Source organism: Montipora capricornis, chromosome 9, assembly GCF_036669925.1.
Source record: "Montipora capricornis isolate CH-2021 chromosome 9, ASM3666992v2, whole genome shotgun sequence".
NCBI classification, from domain to species: Eukaryota; Metazoa; Cnidaria; class Anthozoa; order Scleractinia; family Acroporidae; genus Montipora; species Montipora capricornis.
Window position 1 is genome coordinate 11,903,683 of NC_090891.1, and position 17,500 is coordinate 11,921,182.

The 17,500-nt window shown below is 38.0% G+C and overlaps 2 protein-coding genes and 1 non-coding gene across 4 annotated transcripts in view; 2 read left to right on the forward strand and 1 right to left on the reverse strand.

Moving 5' to 3' along the window:
- The window catches only part of LOC138017022 (pleiotropic regulator 1-like), a 33,122-nt gene extending 24,167 nt beyond the window's left edge, over positions 1 to 8,955 (forward strand). For both annotated transcript variants that reach the window (XM_068864227.1, XM_068864226.1), the window contains exons 8-14: positions 1,137 to 1,286; positions 1,394 to 1,495; positions 2,623 to 2,715; positions 3,698 to 3,816; positions 5,150 to 5,289; positions 6,255 to 6,448; positions 8,438 to 8,955. In XM_068864227.1, coding sequence (XP_068720328.1) covers positions 1,137 to 1,286; positions 1,394 to 1,495; positions 2,623 to 2,715; positions 3,698 to 3,816; positions 5,150 to 5,289; positions 6,255 to 6,448; positions 8,438 to 8,497 — 858 coding nt within the window. In that variant the 3' untranslated portion in view covers positions 8,498 to 8,955. The remainder of the gene's footprint in view (positions 1 to 1,136; positions 1,287 to 1,393; positions 1,496 to 2,622; positions 2,716 to 3,697; positions 3,817 to 5,149; positions 5,290 to 6,254; positions 6,449 to 8,437) is intronic.
- Trnaa-ggc (transfer RNA alanine (anticodon GGC)) lies at positions 3,180 to 3,252 on the forward strand. Its single transcript has one exon. It is a non-coding gene; the product is annotated as a tRNA-Ala (tRNA).
- Positions 8,956 to 13,060: 4,105 nt separating the features above from the next.
- LOC138017025 (small ribosomal subunit protein uS12) lies at positions 13,061 to 14,381 on the reverse strand. Its single transcript, XM_068864230.1, has 2 exons — positions 14,085 to 14,381; positions 13,061 to 13,367 (listed from the first exon to the last, which is right to left on the reverse strand). Exons 1-2 carry the CDS (start codon positions 14,303 to 14,305, stop codon positions 13,100 to 13,102), a joined length of 489 nt encoding a protein of 162 aa, XP_068720331.1. The 5' UTR covers positions 14,306 to 14,381; the 3' UTR covers positions 13,061 to 13,099.
- Positions 14,382 to 17,500: the final 3,119 nt, after the last annotated feature.

Consider the following 17,500-nt stretch of genomic DNA (forward strand, 5'->3'; position numbering starts at 1 on the left):
TTTTATGTGCTATTGTCACTTGTACCAACAGACTGTACATGTTTTGCATTGAAGATTTTGTGGTAGTGCACTGTAAGCGCACTACACACTACATGTATGTCACCAGGTTGTAAGAGTGTAAGTCTGTGGTGACAATAGGCCCACAGTGTGTGCATAACTTATGAAAATAAACGGATCTGTTGGAAGCATGCTTGAGTTTTAACAAAATGAGCCTCAAAATCGGCAAGAATTTGTGAGGCTGATAAATAATAAAGCAGCTGCTACTTCCAAAACGATGGAATTACCTGGTGATAAATAACCTCGGCTAGGAGAGTAAATTTTTGACCTTGCAGAAGCAATGGTCAACCTCAAGATTTAGGCAATTGTGATCTTTGTGTTGAATTTGCACATCTCTTGTCAACTTTTTATATTCGCGGTTCAAGATTTATGTTGTTTTCATGTCACAAATTTTGTTGCTGAGGGCGTTTTTAATATTTTTTATTCTCGATCGACACTCCCTAAATACTGTGTATCTCAAGGCTCTGGGGAATAAATATAAAGGATTTGTGTGAGTTTATTCCCCAGAGCCTCGAAATGATGTGTTTTGTTTAATGTATCGAAAGTGGACTATTACAAAGACTTTGAGTATTATCTCTCTAAATGGAGGGTGAAGGATAGGCCCATATTTTAAACATTATAGTGGCATAAATATTGTAAAGTTACGTTTGTTCTAATGATAGCCATTTCATAAGTAAATAAAAGTTTACATTAAAAGCAAATAATTATTTTTGTTGAAAGTGTTTCACGGAATTTCAACCACCAGCATCATTAAAATTCATCATCAAATAAAGAGGTGATCAATATCAATATTTACGATAGGACCCCCAAATATTTGGCAAAGGGGTCCTCTGGATCCCTACCCAGTTAAACCTGGTTGCAACACTGATGATGAGAAGTAGTATCTAGACAGATCTGGTTTCAGAGACCTTGGAGATTCAACATTTTAAACAACATAGAAAATTATAACGTGTTGCAGCTTAGTTGACTAAATCAACACCTTTTATGGGCTTGGTAACTCAGTAGTAATCAAATTCTGTGTACAGCAGCAAATGCTCTTTACCATAAAGCAAAAAATGGCCATCTTTTATACTTTTTAGATCTGGGAGCTCGGAAGTGGCAAACTGAAACTTTCCCTTACTGGTCACATTAGCACTGTCCGTGGATTGGCTGTTAGTCCAAGGCAACCTTATTTGTTCTCTTGTGGAGAAGACAAACAAGTCAAATGTTGGGATTTGGAGTACAACAAGGTGAAAGCCTTTAGAAGTCTCATTTTAGTAGCTTTTTCAAGGTATTATTTTGCACATTCTTTTTTTTTCTGGTGCAGAAGAAAGATTTTGTTCTTTTTTGCAATTAGGTTGTGAGACACTATCATGGTCACCTAAGTGCAATTTATTCTTTGGATCTTCACCCCACAATAGACGTACTGTTCACCTGTGGCAGGGATGCAACAACCAGGGTAATGTAGCAATGTAGAACAAAGACAGATAACCCCTCTTTTTCGAGCTTTTGTACAGTTTTCTAGTGTCGTGGGCCCAGTTGTTCAAAAGGCCTTTTACGCTAATCCCAGACTAGAAATTAACAAAGGAGTTTACATGTATTTCTCCACTCCCAAATGCTGTTCAACGCTGATATTTAGCAAAACTTTACATTACAAAAAGTCAATCTTGTTTGGTGTTAGTGACTTAATAGGGGTCATTATGATTTTATTTGTTAGGAAAAGGGTAATAAAATTGTTGTTGCATTTGTAAGACTTGTTGTTTTGCTGCTTATCCTCTGACTTCATTCAATAATTTTCTTTTTTGTGACTCTCTTTTTTTACTCTGGCCTTAAGGTTCTGAGTTGGAGATTTGGCTCCTATTCTTTTTTTTTTTTCCTTTTTTGATTCACAGTTTTCCTGTAATGCATTAGATTTCATATGCCAATTACAATAACAACATAAATTATTAATAAATACATGTAGTTAACTATGTTAATTTATTTCTTTCAAAGTGCAATTGAACATTTTTGTGCAAATGACTTTGAAAAGCCTGCAGACGAGCAGGACACATTGTCCTGCACATTGTGCTTTCCATTTGACGGAACTGACTGGCCAGAATGGGCATTTGGGAGGACTAACTCTACACTGCCTTCAAATTGACAAATTTTGAGGATGATATAAATGCATACATGTTCTCCTCCAGAAGAAGTCAAGGGATTATCATGCAAGTGTTCCTCAAATTGTTGCATTTTCTTTCCAAACTGACAGGTGTGGCCGGCCAGTTCTGACAAAAGGAAAGCACGCCTAGATAAATGACGAGGCAGCTCCTCACGAGTTATAATAGCTCAATGAGTAGAGAAAAGCAAGACATGCATGCAAGGAAAAATACTTAACCATTCTTGTGGTAGAGAATTATCCAAAGGTGGGAGTTGTAGGTCAGACAACACACAAAGAGCTAAGAGCTTTCCTCTGCCACATCCCTGTCCTATTTTCTGTCATATAGAGCCCTTTCTGAGAGCAAGAAAAAAAATAAACTCATCTTCGTAACTTGGCCAATGTTCCTGCGAATGGTTGGTAAGACTGATAAAGGTTTTCTTCCTTTGCAGGTTTGGGACATGAGAACAAAAGCATGCATTCACACGTTGACAGGTCATACAAGTACAGTAGCAGTTGTGAGGTCACAAGCTGTAGAACCTCAGGTTAGCAGCAGTTGTTAACTTATTACCAGATTTATATTGCCTTTTTAAAAAGGGAGTTGTGCTTGAATTCTGGGCACAATTTAAGCAAAACAAAGTTGTTGTAATCAGTGAGCAAAATGATGTATGAAATGAATCATTTATTGAACTGCGGATATGAAGCAAGTGAAGCCATGATCCTTACAGTTATGAATGCAATTTAGCAATAATTATTGTTTAGAGAAGGCTGAAAATTTCAGGACTTCAACGGGGTTTGAACCCATGACCTCACAATGCCACTGCGACGCTTTAACCAACTGAGAGCTCTATGAAGTCACTGATGTGGGGAGCTGGTCATTTGTGAGTTCAAATGTTCCCGTTATGAATGAATCAGTGCAATATATGATTCATTTCATACATCTTTTGTTCACTGATTCATTCATCACAGGAACATTTGCACCCACAAATGACCAGCTCCCAATATCATTGACTTCATAGCTCAGTTGGTTAGAGTGTTGCACCGGCATTGCGAGGTCATGGGTTCAAACCCCGTTGAAGTCCTGAAATTTTCAGGCTTCTCTACACAATTGTTAAAATTGCGTTCGTAACTGCAAGGATCATTATAATAGCTTCACTTCAAGTTACTATAATGTTGCATAGTCAGCCACATTTCAGTAGTCACTGAACTGTGAAAGTCATATTAACCCATTGACACCTACAGTTCCCCCAATTGACGAGTAAAATCGTATGGCATTAGACAGAGTAAAATCTATAAGTCACTCTCAGGTGTTGAAGGGTTATACTACCCCCTTTCACACTTTCTCTCTCTCTCTCTCCACTCAGGTTGTAATTCATTCCAAAGAATTCAGTGTTGCTATTACTATTTATAACTTGTTGTTAACTGTTGGCTTAAAAAGACTAAAGCCTGATGAATTCTTCATGTTTAGTGGGCCCCTGTGTCTTTCCATTTCCAAAAATGACATTCAGTTTGATGTTTGACGTTTAGGTCATAACTGGAAGTCATGACTGCACCATTCGCTTGTGGGACTTAGCAGCTGGTAAATCTAAAGTTACCTTGACAAATCACAAGAAAAGCATCAGGGCATTGGTCTTACACCCAACACAGTGAGTGGCACTAGTTCCAGAATACATGTATTTTACTCTCATAATTCAGGCTGGGGCTTTAAGTTTACCTCATTCGACCTTAGTACAAAAACTAGCAAATTAATCATAAGATGTGTAATTTCTTTGTGTTTTATCCTACTTGTTAATGAGTTCAGTTGCCATGGAGTAAAGCATTGCTTTATTTTTCACCAACGTTTTTGTGGTCTGCATGAACGATTTTTACCTTCACTGTTGAAAAAAACTGAAAAAGGCTGACTATTTTAGCTGGAGTAGCAGAATAATATTAATGGAGTGATAACTCACCCACAGTTAGATTCCGTCTAGCAGGATACATGTAAAACAAAAAAACTGCTCATCATTGTTCTGTTAAGTGGCCAACATTACTAAGATAGAACTGCTTATACATGTAACGGGTAAATAATACCAGCTTATAGTTGGCGCAGTGGAGAAAACCTTTATAACATAATGATAAATCCATTATGCTTGCATTACAACACTAGCAGCACTAAATGGAACTGGAAAAAACAGTTTTTATTATGACTTTACTTTCAGCATCCCTTAAGTTTAACTCTACATCTGACTGTATGAACTAAGTCAAAGATTAATAACTAAGTTAGTATGTGTAATCAAATGGCAACTAGTAAAATTTCGAAATAATTTAACACGTGTTTTGTCAAAATTCTGATAATCAGAATTTTGACAAAACGCAAGTGAAATTGTTTCCTAATTTCATGAGAAAACCATTTGATTACCTTTTAATGTCGTGGGTGACAAATTACGCTCACAACCGTAATTGTAAAATCGCTCGAGTACTTTATCCAACTGCTCGGGAAAAATCATCTCCAGGTTTTTCTCAAGGCTATTTTCGTCACACCAATTCTCAAAAACTCTCACCCAGTTAATTGTACTCTTTCACGTATTTAAATTTTCTGCCGCTTCTTTTAATTTCGTAACTTCTTCAATGGTCACTGTCTTAAATCTAGACGCCATCTTGGCTCTGATTGAGATACAAGAGATGTTACCGTGGCAATTTTGTAATTTCACATGTGAAATTATAAATTAACGCTGAAATTTTGGGCCTAAATTAAGGAGTAATTTGTCACCCATGACATTATTGTGGTAATTATATGTATGGCAATTACAGTTAAATAAACATAATTGTTACATACATTTTTTGAACTCCACGTACTTAACAAAATTAATGATGAAAACCAGCAACAGGACAAACAAAGAACCCAAGAATAAAAACATTTGATTGTGCTTTCTTATTATAAACAGTCACCTTTTCATTGCATAAACAATTCACTTGCATGGCAACTGTTTGTATTCGTAGGTTTGCATTTGCATCAGCATCTCCTGACAATATCAAACAATGGAAGTTTCCAGATGGTAATTTCCTTCAGAATCTTATTGGACATAATTCAATTGTGAATTGCATGGCAGTAAATTCAGATGATGTCTTAGTGTCTGGAGGTAGGTACCCGTACCCTAATTTTATTTAGAGTTTGCATAAAGATTGAGTGGGAAATTCTGTTCAAATGGGGTTTGGCTGAATCACTGAAATATTTTTCTTATTGGTAAAACTATGGGCACGTTCTTTTGGTACGATTCCGGAATAGGAATAGACAGTATTCGTGTTCTTTTGGGACCCATTCAATTTTCGGAATGAATGGAATACTATTCCCTTCATTCTGCTCCCAATAGCAGAATGAATGGAATGACCGGAATACTGTTTCACTCTGAAATTATATGCAGAATATGCTTTCTTGTGGGAAAGTTATGGCAGGAAATGATATGCAGTCGGACGGTCGCCTGCCGGCGGCTTGAAAATTTAAAACTGAATGGAATAGCGACCCAAAGTTTCTACGGTAACCGTAGATGCGGGTGTGCTGGCCTCTGTTCTGTTTCTTCATTGGTGCTAGAACAAAAAGAGCTGTCAGTTTGTGTTATTCAAAAAAAGTGCCCTTGCCTTGTCAAAAGAAATGAGGTTGACATTAATTGGTTTGTACAAAAACCACGAACCATTTTTCAATGAAAACTACAACAAGCGGAAGAGCATTATGGAAACACATCTGCGCAACGCAAAGCACTTACAAGTACAAAAAATTTTTTGGTCATCTTCCCCCTTAAAGTTTTTAGCAAGTGAACCAAACCGAAAAATCAAGGAAACTGCCAAAAACCTGTACTTATGGCCTTATTTCAACATACTTTTCGTGTTCCAAACTTTCAGGAAACCTTTTTCAGTCACCATGCCAACGCAACTGGCACATGTCCAGACACAATAGTGCCCAGATCACTTCGCCCAAAAAAATATTCTGTTTTCATAATTATTTGTGTTCTTTTGCGAATTGATATTCCTCATATTCTGTTATTCCTGATCTGGAATGAGAATAGCCAGGATATTCCCAAAGGAATGCACCCTATTTTTGCTTTTGCAGGTGACAATGGGACCATGCACTTCTGGGACTGGAGGACTGGGTACAACTTTCAACGTTCTCAGGCCACAGTGCAGCCTGGGTCTCTTGATAGTGAGGCGGGTATTTTTGCGATGACCTTTGACCTTAGCAGCAGTCGACTTATCACATGTGAAGCCGATAAGACCATTAAGATATATAAAGAGGATGACACAGCTGTAAGTTCCATTTTTGTTTGTTTGCTATCAGTTAATTTGCTGCTTGAAATTCGGAAACTATTATTTTGGAATTTAGAGTGGTCCTTATTAACTCATGAGGAACACTTCGAAATGCCCCTGGTTTCACAAAGCAGGGATTAGGTTGCTTATCAGCCTAATGCTGTTCACAGGCAAAATGTCAGATCATCCCATGAATTTTGTTCAAGGAGCAACGAAAAGCAATCATAATTAAGCAGTGCTCATAATTAGTGATTGTCTGGTTGTCCCATACGACCAGAAATTTTAACCAGGTGACTAGATTTGGTAAAATGAAAAGGTTGGTTGCCCAAAGAAAAGACAATGGACAATCCAGCCAAAAAGTGAATTTGAGTTACCTAAGCTCGTCGCTTTTCTATTGTCAATGTCCGATAGTAGTGTGTAGTTAACTAAACAATAATAAATTTGCCGCAGTTTAGCATTTTCCTGTGTTTTGAATATCTGTGGTGATTACAAAAAAATTGTCAGATTGGAAAACTCAGACAATGTCACAAACTTGTAGCTGGCGATGGCTTTTGATAATGCAAAAAAAACCTCCAGACTTCCACACAAAAACACAGGCGCATACTTATAACTATGGGATACTCAAGCTCCAAAGCCATGTGATTGCATCTCAACACACATGCATTTAATCTTAGGGGTTTCGTAATGGGCAAACAAACATTTCAGGCCGACCAAATTTAATGGTTTAGTCGCCCAGCTTTTGGAACAGGGACAGCCTGGAGTTTTTTTTGTTAATTTCAAGCACTGATTAAGTGAAGTATGATTGTCCGAGGGACTGTGGTCCTGAGAGGGACTGTTTAACAGTCTTTCTCTCACCTGGACAGTTGTTCTTCATTTAATTATGCTGGGTTCAAACCAATTATGAAAGAAAAGTTACATGTATACATGTATTTAGTAGTATTTCCACTTTTGACTTAAACGAGAGCTGAACTTGATAGCCTGGCAAATTTAGATGAGAATCAACCATGCTTTGGTACAAAAAATGGCATGAGACATGTAAACAATTAACTTGAAGGCTCCCAAAAAACCACAACCATTAGTCTACACTGTAATCTTGCTGTCCTTGCTGCAGCACTATAAATAAATACAATTAAATTTTTCCTTGCCTTGTTTTAAATAGTGTTGTTTATTTTATCTTGAATTTCATTACTTCTTATGGCATGTTAATCTACCTGCCAGGTGATTCTTTCCAAATCTTTTTTATTCAATTGAAAGCCTTGTTGTTAACTGTCAAAACTGTCAACCTTAAAACAAGAAATTTATTTATTTTCCTTCATACATAATTGCAAAATACAAATGATCAAAAATTTTAATATCTATTTATGTTGTGGTTAACTGTACAAGGGCTAGCCCTCCTCTGAAATTGATGCAATTGTTATCCCTGTTGCTAGTATTAAAATTTCTGACTTTGAGAAAGCAATGAGAATTTACCTACCACCATTTCCTGTCTCTTCCAGCAAGTCAATACATTTTAAGTGTTTGTATCAATCATGGTTTATCTTTTCCCTCAATCCACTCTCCTCTAGCAACACCCAAATACCTTTACTGAAAAGGCAAGATTTTTGTAGCAGAGCTTAGTCTGTCCAGTTTATACTGTACGTGCATAAATTTTAGATAACTTTTCTCAGGAAACGTTAATGAAACTCTTTATTACTAGTAGTTACAAGTTGAAAATAGGGAATTTAATACTATAAAGGCACTGGTCAGCCAAATTAATGCTTTACCTCCTGAGAGGGCAACCTTACACTTGATGATTTTATGCATCAATGGGGGAAATTAGAGGTCATAAACAACATCTGCATCTACTACTGGTATGTTTCCTTTAAGGTGGTGCTGGACCTTAGTGTCAAAAGACCACATAGTGTGAAGTGTGCTTACCGGTAGTCTGTATCCACTACACATACATGGCATAGTAAAATTATTAGATTGTGTGTGCTTTTTCTTTAACAGAGCGAAGAAACACATCCTGTGAACTGGAAACCAGAAATCTTGAAGAGGAAGAGATATTAGCCTGTGTTCCAGTTGTTCCATTTATTTGAACAGGTCTTTAATGACACCAAAATGGAAAAAATATAATTCTCCTATGCACCATTGCAATATCACAAAAAAGTTATATACATGTACTGTACAATGTATGTTGAAAGATCATCTAAACACCTTGAAAGACATCAAACATTTTTATCCTAACTGTACATAGCTTCTTTGTTCAGATTCCCATCAGAACAAGAGCGATTTGTAAATAGGATTGCATTTTGCAGGAACTAACCATTTTTTTAATAAACTGCTTTTCCACCAGTTGTTAAACAAGCAGAAAGGAAGATGTATACACAATGATGTCTTTTTTTTTCCCTTTTTGTTTTTTCAAGAAGCCTAGGTTGCCCCAGGAAACAATACTTGTGCAGGGGAAAGGGTGGTTAGTATTCACTGGCAAATACTAAACAAGAATTTCAATAAATTGAAAACCAAGGTCATTGTAGTCCCTTTTTACATGAGATTGTGGGTAAATAAGGTGCCCCAGGACGCCCCCAGTTGAGAAGTAAAAATTGTCTGACGTTAGACAGAGTAAAATTTGTTAAGTCTCACTCCCAGGAGTCAATGGGTTAAAATGATATCGAAATGTACAATTATTTACAGAAACTGCTCACTTGTGGCATTTGTACAAAACTACTTTACAGGAAGTTTCTTTGATTTATACATACGGATGTGCCCCTTTACTGCAATAGTGTGAGAATGCTATTTAGCATGTAAGTATGTGCTGTTCCAGTTCACTGTTATTTTGCAAGAGCTGATTAAAAATCTTTTTCTCCTAGGAGTGACACTTACGGATCTGTCTTACACCAGACAATTGTAATTATCAGCGGATAACCCCCTAGGAATATGTGTCCCTGCTAAGGGGGGGGGGGAAGGGGGTCAACTCTGCTTTACATTTGTAGAGTCACTTAGCCCTACAATTGAAAGGAAGGATGCTTGTTGAGATGCTTGGGCCTTGGCCTCACTAAAATGGCCGCCATTTTAGTATTCTTTTGTTTGATTGCAAATTGGCCCTTGTGGCCTCATTCAAGGTTAAATATTTTTTTTGAATTTTACGTTTGAAAGCGAAGCCAAACAGGGCAATTTGCAATACTAAAATGCAGCCATTTTGGAATAAGGTGTACATATATTCATAGGCAAAATCATCAAGCAAAGAATTCTGGAATAGCTTTGTTGACATGAACTGTAAAATGTGTACCCAATAACTTACCATTCTTCTAAGTGATGATTAAAAGTAGCCAAATTTACCATTACTTTAGTGGAATGTTCCTGGAATTTCTCAACTGTCACAAAAGAAGTTTTCAGTGAAACAAGGTGTCACTAAACTTCAGAAACTTGAAATTATCAGGAATGAGAAAACTTTTTGCAAAAAAAAAAATAGAGCAAAAATCATAATTTTTTGACAAATAGAAAGAAAATAGAACATTATATCGGGCTTCAAAGGAGTATAAACCCTTAGAAAATCTGAAAGCTACTAAGGTGCACCGTTGTGAAATTAAGGACATAGACCACTTTCATAAATGGCCACCACCTTTACATTCTTTTGTATTTATGTTAATCTGAAGCGGTAGAAGGGGTCTCGGCTTATAGCCGAGTATTTTTGATAAAAAGAATTTTCTCAGCAAATTAAAACAGTAACAAATGAACGTGTATTCACTTACAAGCCAACTAAATTACTTGTAAAATGAAGAGAAGTTGTTGTTGGTGTAATATGGATTTTTATTACTTGGTGGCTCGTAAAGGAGCCGTTCGTGTTGTTGTGTAATCGGGATCGATCTTATTGCTCGTCTTCTTCCTTCCTGTCTGTCTCAAATTCGTTGTCCATTTCCTCGTCTTCACTTTTTTTTTTTTGTTCTGGAATATTCTCGTCGAAGACTGCATCGTCTTCTGTGCCGTCGAGTGCATTATAGAGGTGCCACAAGTCTTGAACGAACGCCTTCCCATCTCCTCGGGAATGGTTTACCCATCGAAGGAACGAGGAATCTGGGAACGAGATTGCACCATATCACAGATCGTGTAAACAAGCTTGTCACATGACACCATAGCAAACTTGAGACGAAAACGCAAGTGGATTTCTTCTTGTAGCGACATTTTCCAAGCAAAAAAATCGTACGGATTAAAGGGAAAATCTTACCTTGAATTCTTTGCTGTGAAAACCACGCCAAAGGTCGTTGATCGAGCTCGGGATATGCTCCCTGATACGCTCCCCGTTGAACAGATTGTATTTTAAATTACGAAAATTCCATAGTCGATAATACACATCATGACCTAAAATGGGTCTCGGCTTATAGCCGAGTATTATGCATTTACAATTCGTGTCAATCAAGTTGATTTTTTCCGTAAGAAGTTTGGGGTCTCGGCTTATAGCCGAGCTCGGCTTGTAGCCGAATAAGTACGGTACTGTAAGATAAAGGTAAAGTCTGCTTACAAGCCAAGTGGCCCATCAGGCCGGAGCTTATCCAGGTTTCTGTAGCATGAAGCGACTAGGAGTATTTCTACTCCCACCTGGATGGGATGCCAGTCCATCGCAGGGTTACCCCCAGCATTAAATTCACTGGTACCCATTCATACACCTGGGTGGGGAGAGGCACAGTGAAAGAAAAGTGTCTTGTCCAAGAACACAACACAATGTCCCCGGCCAGGGCCCGAATCACTCTATCCAGAGTCAAGCACACTAACCATGAGGCCACGGTGCCTCCCAACAATCGGACCTACTGCCCTACAAATATTCTACAATAGGCTACTTAACAATTAGACCCGTAGCCCGCAAGGGCTACGGGTCAATAGCCCATGAGGCGAAGCTGAATGGGCTATTGACAGAAAAGGCAATGATAAAGTTAGCAAATGCAAGTTGAAAATATCTTTATTTTGAAATAAAACGAAAGAAAGCGTCTCGCTTTTCGCTACTCGAGGACTATTACTAATAGTCCTCTTGTAGCGTAGCCAATCAAAATGCAGCATTTGCATTAGTCCACTAGTTGGGTGATACTAAAAAGGCATATTACCATTACACAAAAGAATATTTTATTTGGCCATCATTATGAAAGAGGTCTATGACTTGAATCACTGTCGCCTAGTTGGTTTGCACATGGTTAGAGGTCAAACACTAAACTTTCAGCTGAGGCTAATAAATGGTTCAAGATAATAAATCTGTCACCTCATTTGTCAACAATAGACCATTTTACAGTTGTAGCTAAGTTACCTGGCCCAAGAATGGAAGCAAGGCTGCTGGTGACCCTGCTTTGATACAAACCTATGTGCTTTTGTAACGTTAATGTAGACTGATTAGAATTACAACAACACAATTTACATGATAAAAGCAGTGAGGTCTGTATCAATACAAGGTCACCGGCAGCCTCGCAGCCATTCATAGGCTAGGTCACTTAGCAAACAACTGTAAAATGGCCTATTATGCAGAGTATTTTAAAATACTTCATTGGGTATTAAAGGGGCTATGTCACATCGTTGACCACTTGAAAATGGTAACATAAAATTCCTTTACTGATAAAATTATCGTTACATCACAAACAAGGTGATTCTGAGCAAAAACGACCTTTATCCAGGTGATTTGTCATAAACTTGAAAGTTGTCTGTTTTTTTTTTTTCAAGATTACCCATAACGCAACCCGTCTCAACCCTGTTCATTTGCATCCGTCCATGCTTCTCTTTTCTTTTGCTGCATTTCTTTCATGTTGTTGAACAGTTTAAAGCGGTTATTGCAATGTTTAATTCCACTTTTTAGGCGTTTTGGGTGTCATGAAATTACATCATTTTGCATGAAATAGCCCCTTTAAGGGTTGGATGTTTGAGAAAGCACATGGCACTTCAATGCCACAATATTTTTGCAACAATTCAGTTCATAGCACTTTTTTGGCAGGAGGAAAATGTCCATTTGAAATTATTTATTTATTCCTTCCCTCACTCCCTTATTTTCAAAGGCTTGTCCTTTGTTTAACCCTTTGACGTCCAAACCGGCCAGACTTTACTCTAACGCCAGACGATTTTACTCGTCAATGGGGAACCCCTGCGAACTCAATTTTTTTGTTCTGTTCATGTCTGGCTTTTTTTGGGCCAAGCAAAGAAGCATCAAATCACTGTTCCAAGTTCCCAGGAAGGGTATTGTCATCATTTTCACAATTTGGTTATGTGCTCTCTTTTTGGTCCTGTTCCAATGAAAGACACCATTGCTGGATCCTCTCAGGTCTGCACTTGTTACAAACAACTTTCAATACACTAAAACTTGCACCAAAATTACATTTTTATATTTTCTGGGGTGTTCAGTCTTCTTGGTTCATTTAAATGTGAAACTGAAAACGCCTAAGTTTTACACAACTGAACTTCTCAAATTGGACCAGCCTCATTCGCTAAACACACACACATTTGGCTTAAAACCCTTTCAAGCCTCCTTGCAGGGAACAGTTTCCGAGTGGACCTAGATGTTCAATGTCTGTGAGAACAACATCACCCCTTAAAAGAAGTAAACCAAGCTGTTAGCTCTCACAAACTAGCATGTAGCAGACAAACAAGAAGCCAGAACCAATATTATTTAGGCAAATTTATTTGTGCAAGTTTTATCATCAGTTAAGATCGCGGACGTTCCTTCTTCTCCTTGAACAGAGCGAGAAGTGACACATTGGCAACCTTCACAACCTTAAAACGGACACCAGGAATATCACCCACAGCATGACCACTTCTTCCAAAACCAGAGATGAGAACTTCATCATTTTCTTCTATAAAATTAAGACACCCATCATTTGGTACAAAGGCAGTGATCTTCTTGCCATTCTTGATAAGTTGAACACGCACGCACTTTCGGATAGCAGAGTTTGGCTGTTTGGCTTCAACTCCCCTGTTAAAAAAGAAGTTTAAATCTGGTCTTCAATGCTCTGTACCGTTTCAAGCACCGTAATATGCTGATTTAGCAACAGAACGGGAACGTCAGTGGCGACGGCGCGCGCAGAAAAGACACCAATGAGAATTCAGAATAGACTCCACTCTTTTCTTCTCTATTCTAAATTCTCATTGGTAGTTTTCCTGCACGCGACATCGCCACTGACATTCCCGTTCTGTTGCTAAATCAGCCTAATTACATGAGAAAGTCCTATTTGCAAGCAAATGACACACAACAGGAGAGATAAGTAGAGTTAAGATTTCCAATTTATGAAAAGTTGCGTAAACAATGTTTGTGAACATTGAGTGACTGGCATTATCTGCTGTTATCGGCACAACAAGAGCAGGCCATCCAGTGATGATTGACACAATAGTAATATTCCAAGGGGATAGCACTGACAAGGCACTGTTACCTCAACAAGCCAGTGACTCTAACCTTGGTCATATTTATAACAGCATCATTCCTCAAACAAATAATTAGTGTACAGTAAAGAAGAAAAACATGCTTTTGAAAATAATATTGTGCACACAAGTAATAACAAGTTGGATTTCAAGGAGTCGTTGATATCTCCGACTACAGATACATGTAAATTTGATTTCATACCAATTGCTGGTTAATTAAGGATTAAGAAATAAAAATTACAACGTTTGCATACAACTTTAAGTAACCACTTACACTTTCTCAAGAACTATTCCCTTAGCATGAGAAGCGCCACCGAACGGGTTTGCCTTGAGAGCAGTTCCCAAATGAGCCTTCTTGTATCCTTTGTCGTGCCATCTTTGCTCACGGCGATGATTTTTCAGTTTACGAGCTGTTCTTAAACCTCTTGGCTTCCCTGTTGAAAATGCATGGTAATAAAACAGAGTGAATTTAGCAAATGTGATCCTTATTCCCATTTAACTGCCAGCGAGTTTCAAAGCTTCTGTTGGGTAAAATTCCACAACACGTGTAAACTTACCCATTGCGAAAAGAATGGTCCAGTGCGCTCGTCGGGAATATATACCAACTATTATGGGATGAGTCAAAGCTACCCATCATCCACCAGTCAGGTCAACCTCGTTCCCAGGGTCTCTCTTCTCGGTTCTCGGGTACAAGCCGGGTGTTTACGCGGGAAATTGCTGTTTGTATAAAATCAGGGCCCGGTTGTTCGAAAGCCGATTAACTTAATCCAGGATTAGCGGAAACGTTTATTTCATGTTTTCAACTTTTTGGTGAAAGTTTCCTTTGCTTATTTCTGTTTTGCAAGATAGACTTCTTCTAATGTAACGTTTTCCCGAATGTCAGCGTTGATCAAAATTTGGAAGTAGAGAAATAAACTCGTTGGCTAATTTTTAATCTGGGATTAGCGTTAATCGGCTTTTGAACAACAGGGCTCTGATGGTTGGGTGCAATTGTCACTGATCCCTGATAGAGGCCAACTCAGAGTCACAAGGGATGTGGTAAACGCTAAGGAAGGTTAAGAATGATGAGAATCGAACATTTCCCCTAAAGCGCTTTCATATTACAATCTTATTTGTATGCGCTCACTTTCAATAAAAGCAATTTTAGGTACTTCTATGTATTGGGGGAAGAGGAAATGAAGGCAAGAGGTGTAATATTCTCGCGTTTATCGCTGTTCTATCGCGCTTGAGCGACAAACGAGGTTGCCTATCTACCGAGTTAGGATTTCGAGTTGGATTTCAAGTTGGATGTTCGAGTTGGATTTACGAGTTTTACACTGACCAACTCGAAATCCAACTCGAAGTCCAATTCGAAAATCCAACTCGAAAATCCAACTCGAAATACTAACTCGATTATTAGTCAAGAGCTTTGTGACCGGTACGTGGCTACTTACCATGTCTGACTAAGATGAAAACGACACTCAAGCAAATTTTAAACATGGTCGGCTGCCACAGGCATCGCACGTAAGAACATATTTAATAAAGGCAACATTAAATCAAAAAAATATTCATGCATGCCGCGAAGCAAGAAAAAATATTCCTGCATTTGCCTTCCAGACCATTTCCCACATATCTTAGGAATGCAACCAAGAAAGCAAATCGGGTCAAAAAAATCAGCTCTTTGAAGAAACTGTGTGTTATTTTGTTCACAAATGATAAATTTTCAGTTTTAATGTTTGGCCAACTTCATAGTTACTTTGTTAAACTGGTAGTATCTATCGCTAAGTACCAACGAGACAGTCAATATGATGCACAGTTTGCAGATTTGTATCAGAGTGCCATTTTTAGAATCCAAAAGTAGTTGTAATGAGGGCACTTGGTTTTTCCTCGTATCCACAAATTGTAACGTTTGTTATCATTGGCTAGTTTCTGTAAATAGAAAATATAACGGAATATTTAAGTGGCCATATTTTCATACTACGTCATCCACACGTCGTGGTCGTACCACGTCATCCACAAGCCATGGTCATTGTCACTTTTTGTGTTCTCTTTGTTTGTTTCCCGAAATCGGAGATATACGAAAGAATTTCTACTGTCGATCGCCTGCAGCGGTTTCGCTAAAGGTCGAGTGTCGTCTTTCTATTTAAGCCATTAGTACCTGTTACAGCTTTCATATCGTCGTTGTTATCTGTTTCATGAAAGGTATGTCTTGTTTTTGTGGGGGCTTTTATCGGTCAAACAAAGTGTCAAAATTACCGTAGTACTACAGTGTAATAGCAGCGAATGATCCGAAAATTTAGTTTGTAATTCCTTTTGAATTATATTAACTAAATGGTAAAATATTTCATTTTTTCCAGATTAGAAATTCAAACTATTGTCGTAAATTCGGGCAATTAATTGAGACAAAAACAAGATACATTCTTAAGGTTACAGTGTACCTTCAGGGGTGTCTTCAGTGAAAGGGGTGTGGTGCTTTCCGATTACGGCGCAGATATCCTAACCCTTGTATGAAATGTGGCTACTGGGATATTTCATTTGTTATTGAAGAAAGTGCTTTGTTTTTCTTTTCAGAGCACTGTCGAAAGCGCTAACTAAAAACTTTGAGCCACCGCGCGGAAAAGGCTCTCATGGAAAAAGTATTTCGAATTGTAAAATTCCCCAAAACTAGGATGTTGGAAATAAGTTTATCTAGCTACTGTCAAAATTTGATTGTAATCAATCACAGCGCCTTTTATTTGTAATCCTCTCATTGTTATCTTCAAGGCAAAAATTAATGTTTATGAAAACAGCGCCTCAAGAAAAGCACTTTGTATCAGACAAACAAACTCCGCCCCAACACCTATTCCCATAATTGGCCAATCATAGGACGCCACTTTTTTCCGGTCTTAGCTGTCGGTCTGTCACAAGTTTTAGCTTTCCTTCATCTTCATTGTAACTAATATTCTTCGGATTTTTGACGCGTGTTTTCGGAGTGGATTGGCCTTCGTGTTAAACAGAAAAAGGAGGCGCACATCGATGTCATCAAACACAGCAGCAGCAGCGACAATTGGAAGCGGACCAACGCAAAGGCTTTCAAAAAAAAAAAGTGCAATGTAGGATGGGCGTAAAAACCATCGCAAAGAGATGGTGACGGCGATATCAAAATACGGAATGGTTTGGTGAATCGTTTACATAGTATTTTCCTTGTTATGTTGTAGGAAGACTATGGGAAATCTTTATCGCTACAAGTGTGTTTATTCTAGTTCACTGGCGGTGTACTTAGAGAGCTTGAGTTAGCACCTCTTGAATTCCCATGATTTTTCTTCAGATGCTACGATAATTTATTCGCCGATATGCTTGGCCAGAGGTGTCTGAAAGCCAGTTCTGATAATGATTCTTTGTCTTTATTCTGCTAAACTTCCCTGCTTCGCATCACTCATATGCTTCTCTGTAATCCTTCCGCTATGTTCTCTTTTTCCTACCTCGGATATTCACGTGGCTTGTGGGTCTTCATTGCTTAATACTTTCTTAAAATACGATTTAATGCCACAAAAAGCAGAATACTATGCTTTTACATACAAATACCTCAAACGTTTGGGAGCAAAGACAATTACTTTTTTTTTTTTTTTTTTTTTATTCTTTTACAATACTTACAATACTTACGATACTTATTACCTACTCAACAAACCAAAGGTATTAATTTACACCATACAATACAAAAAATAAATAAAT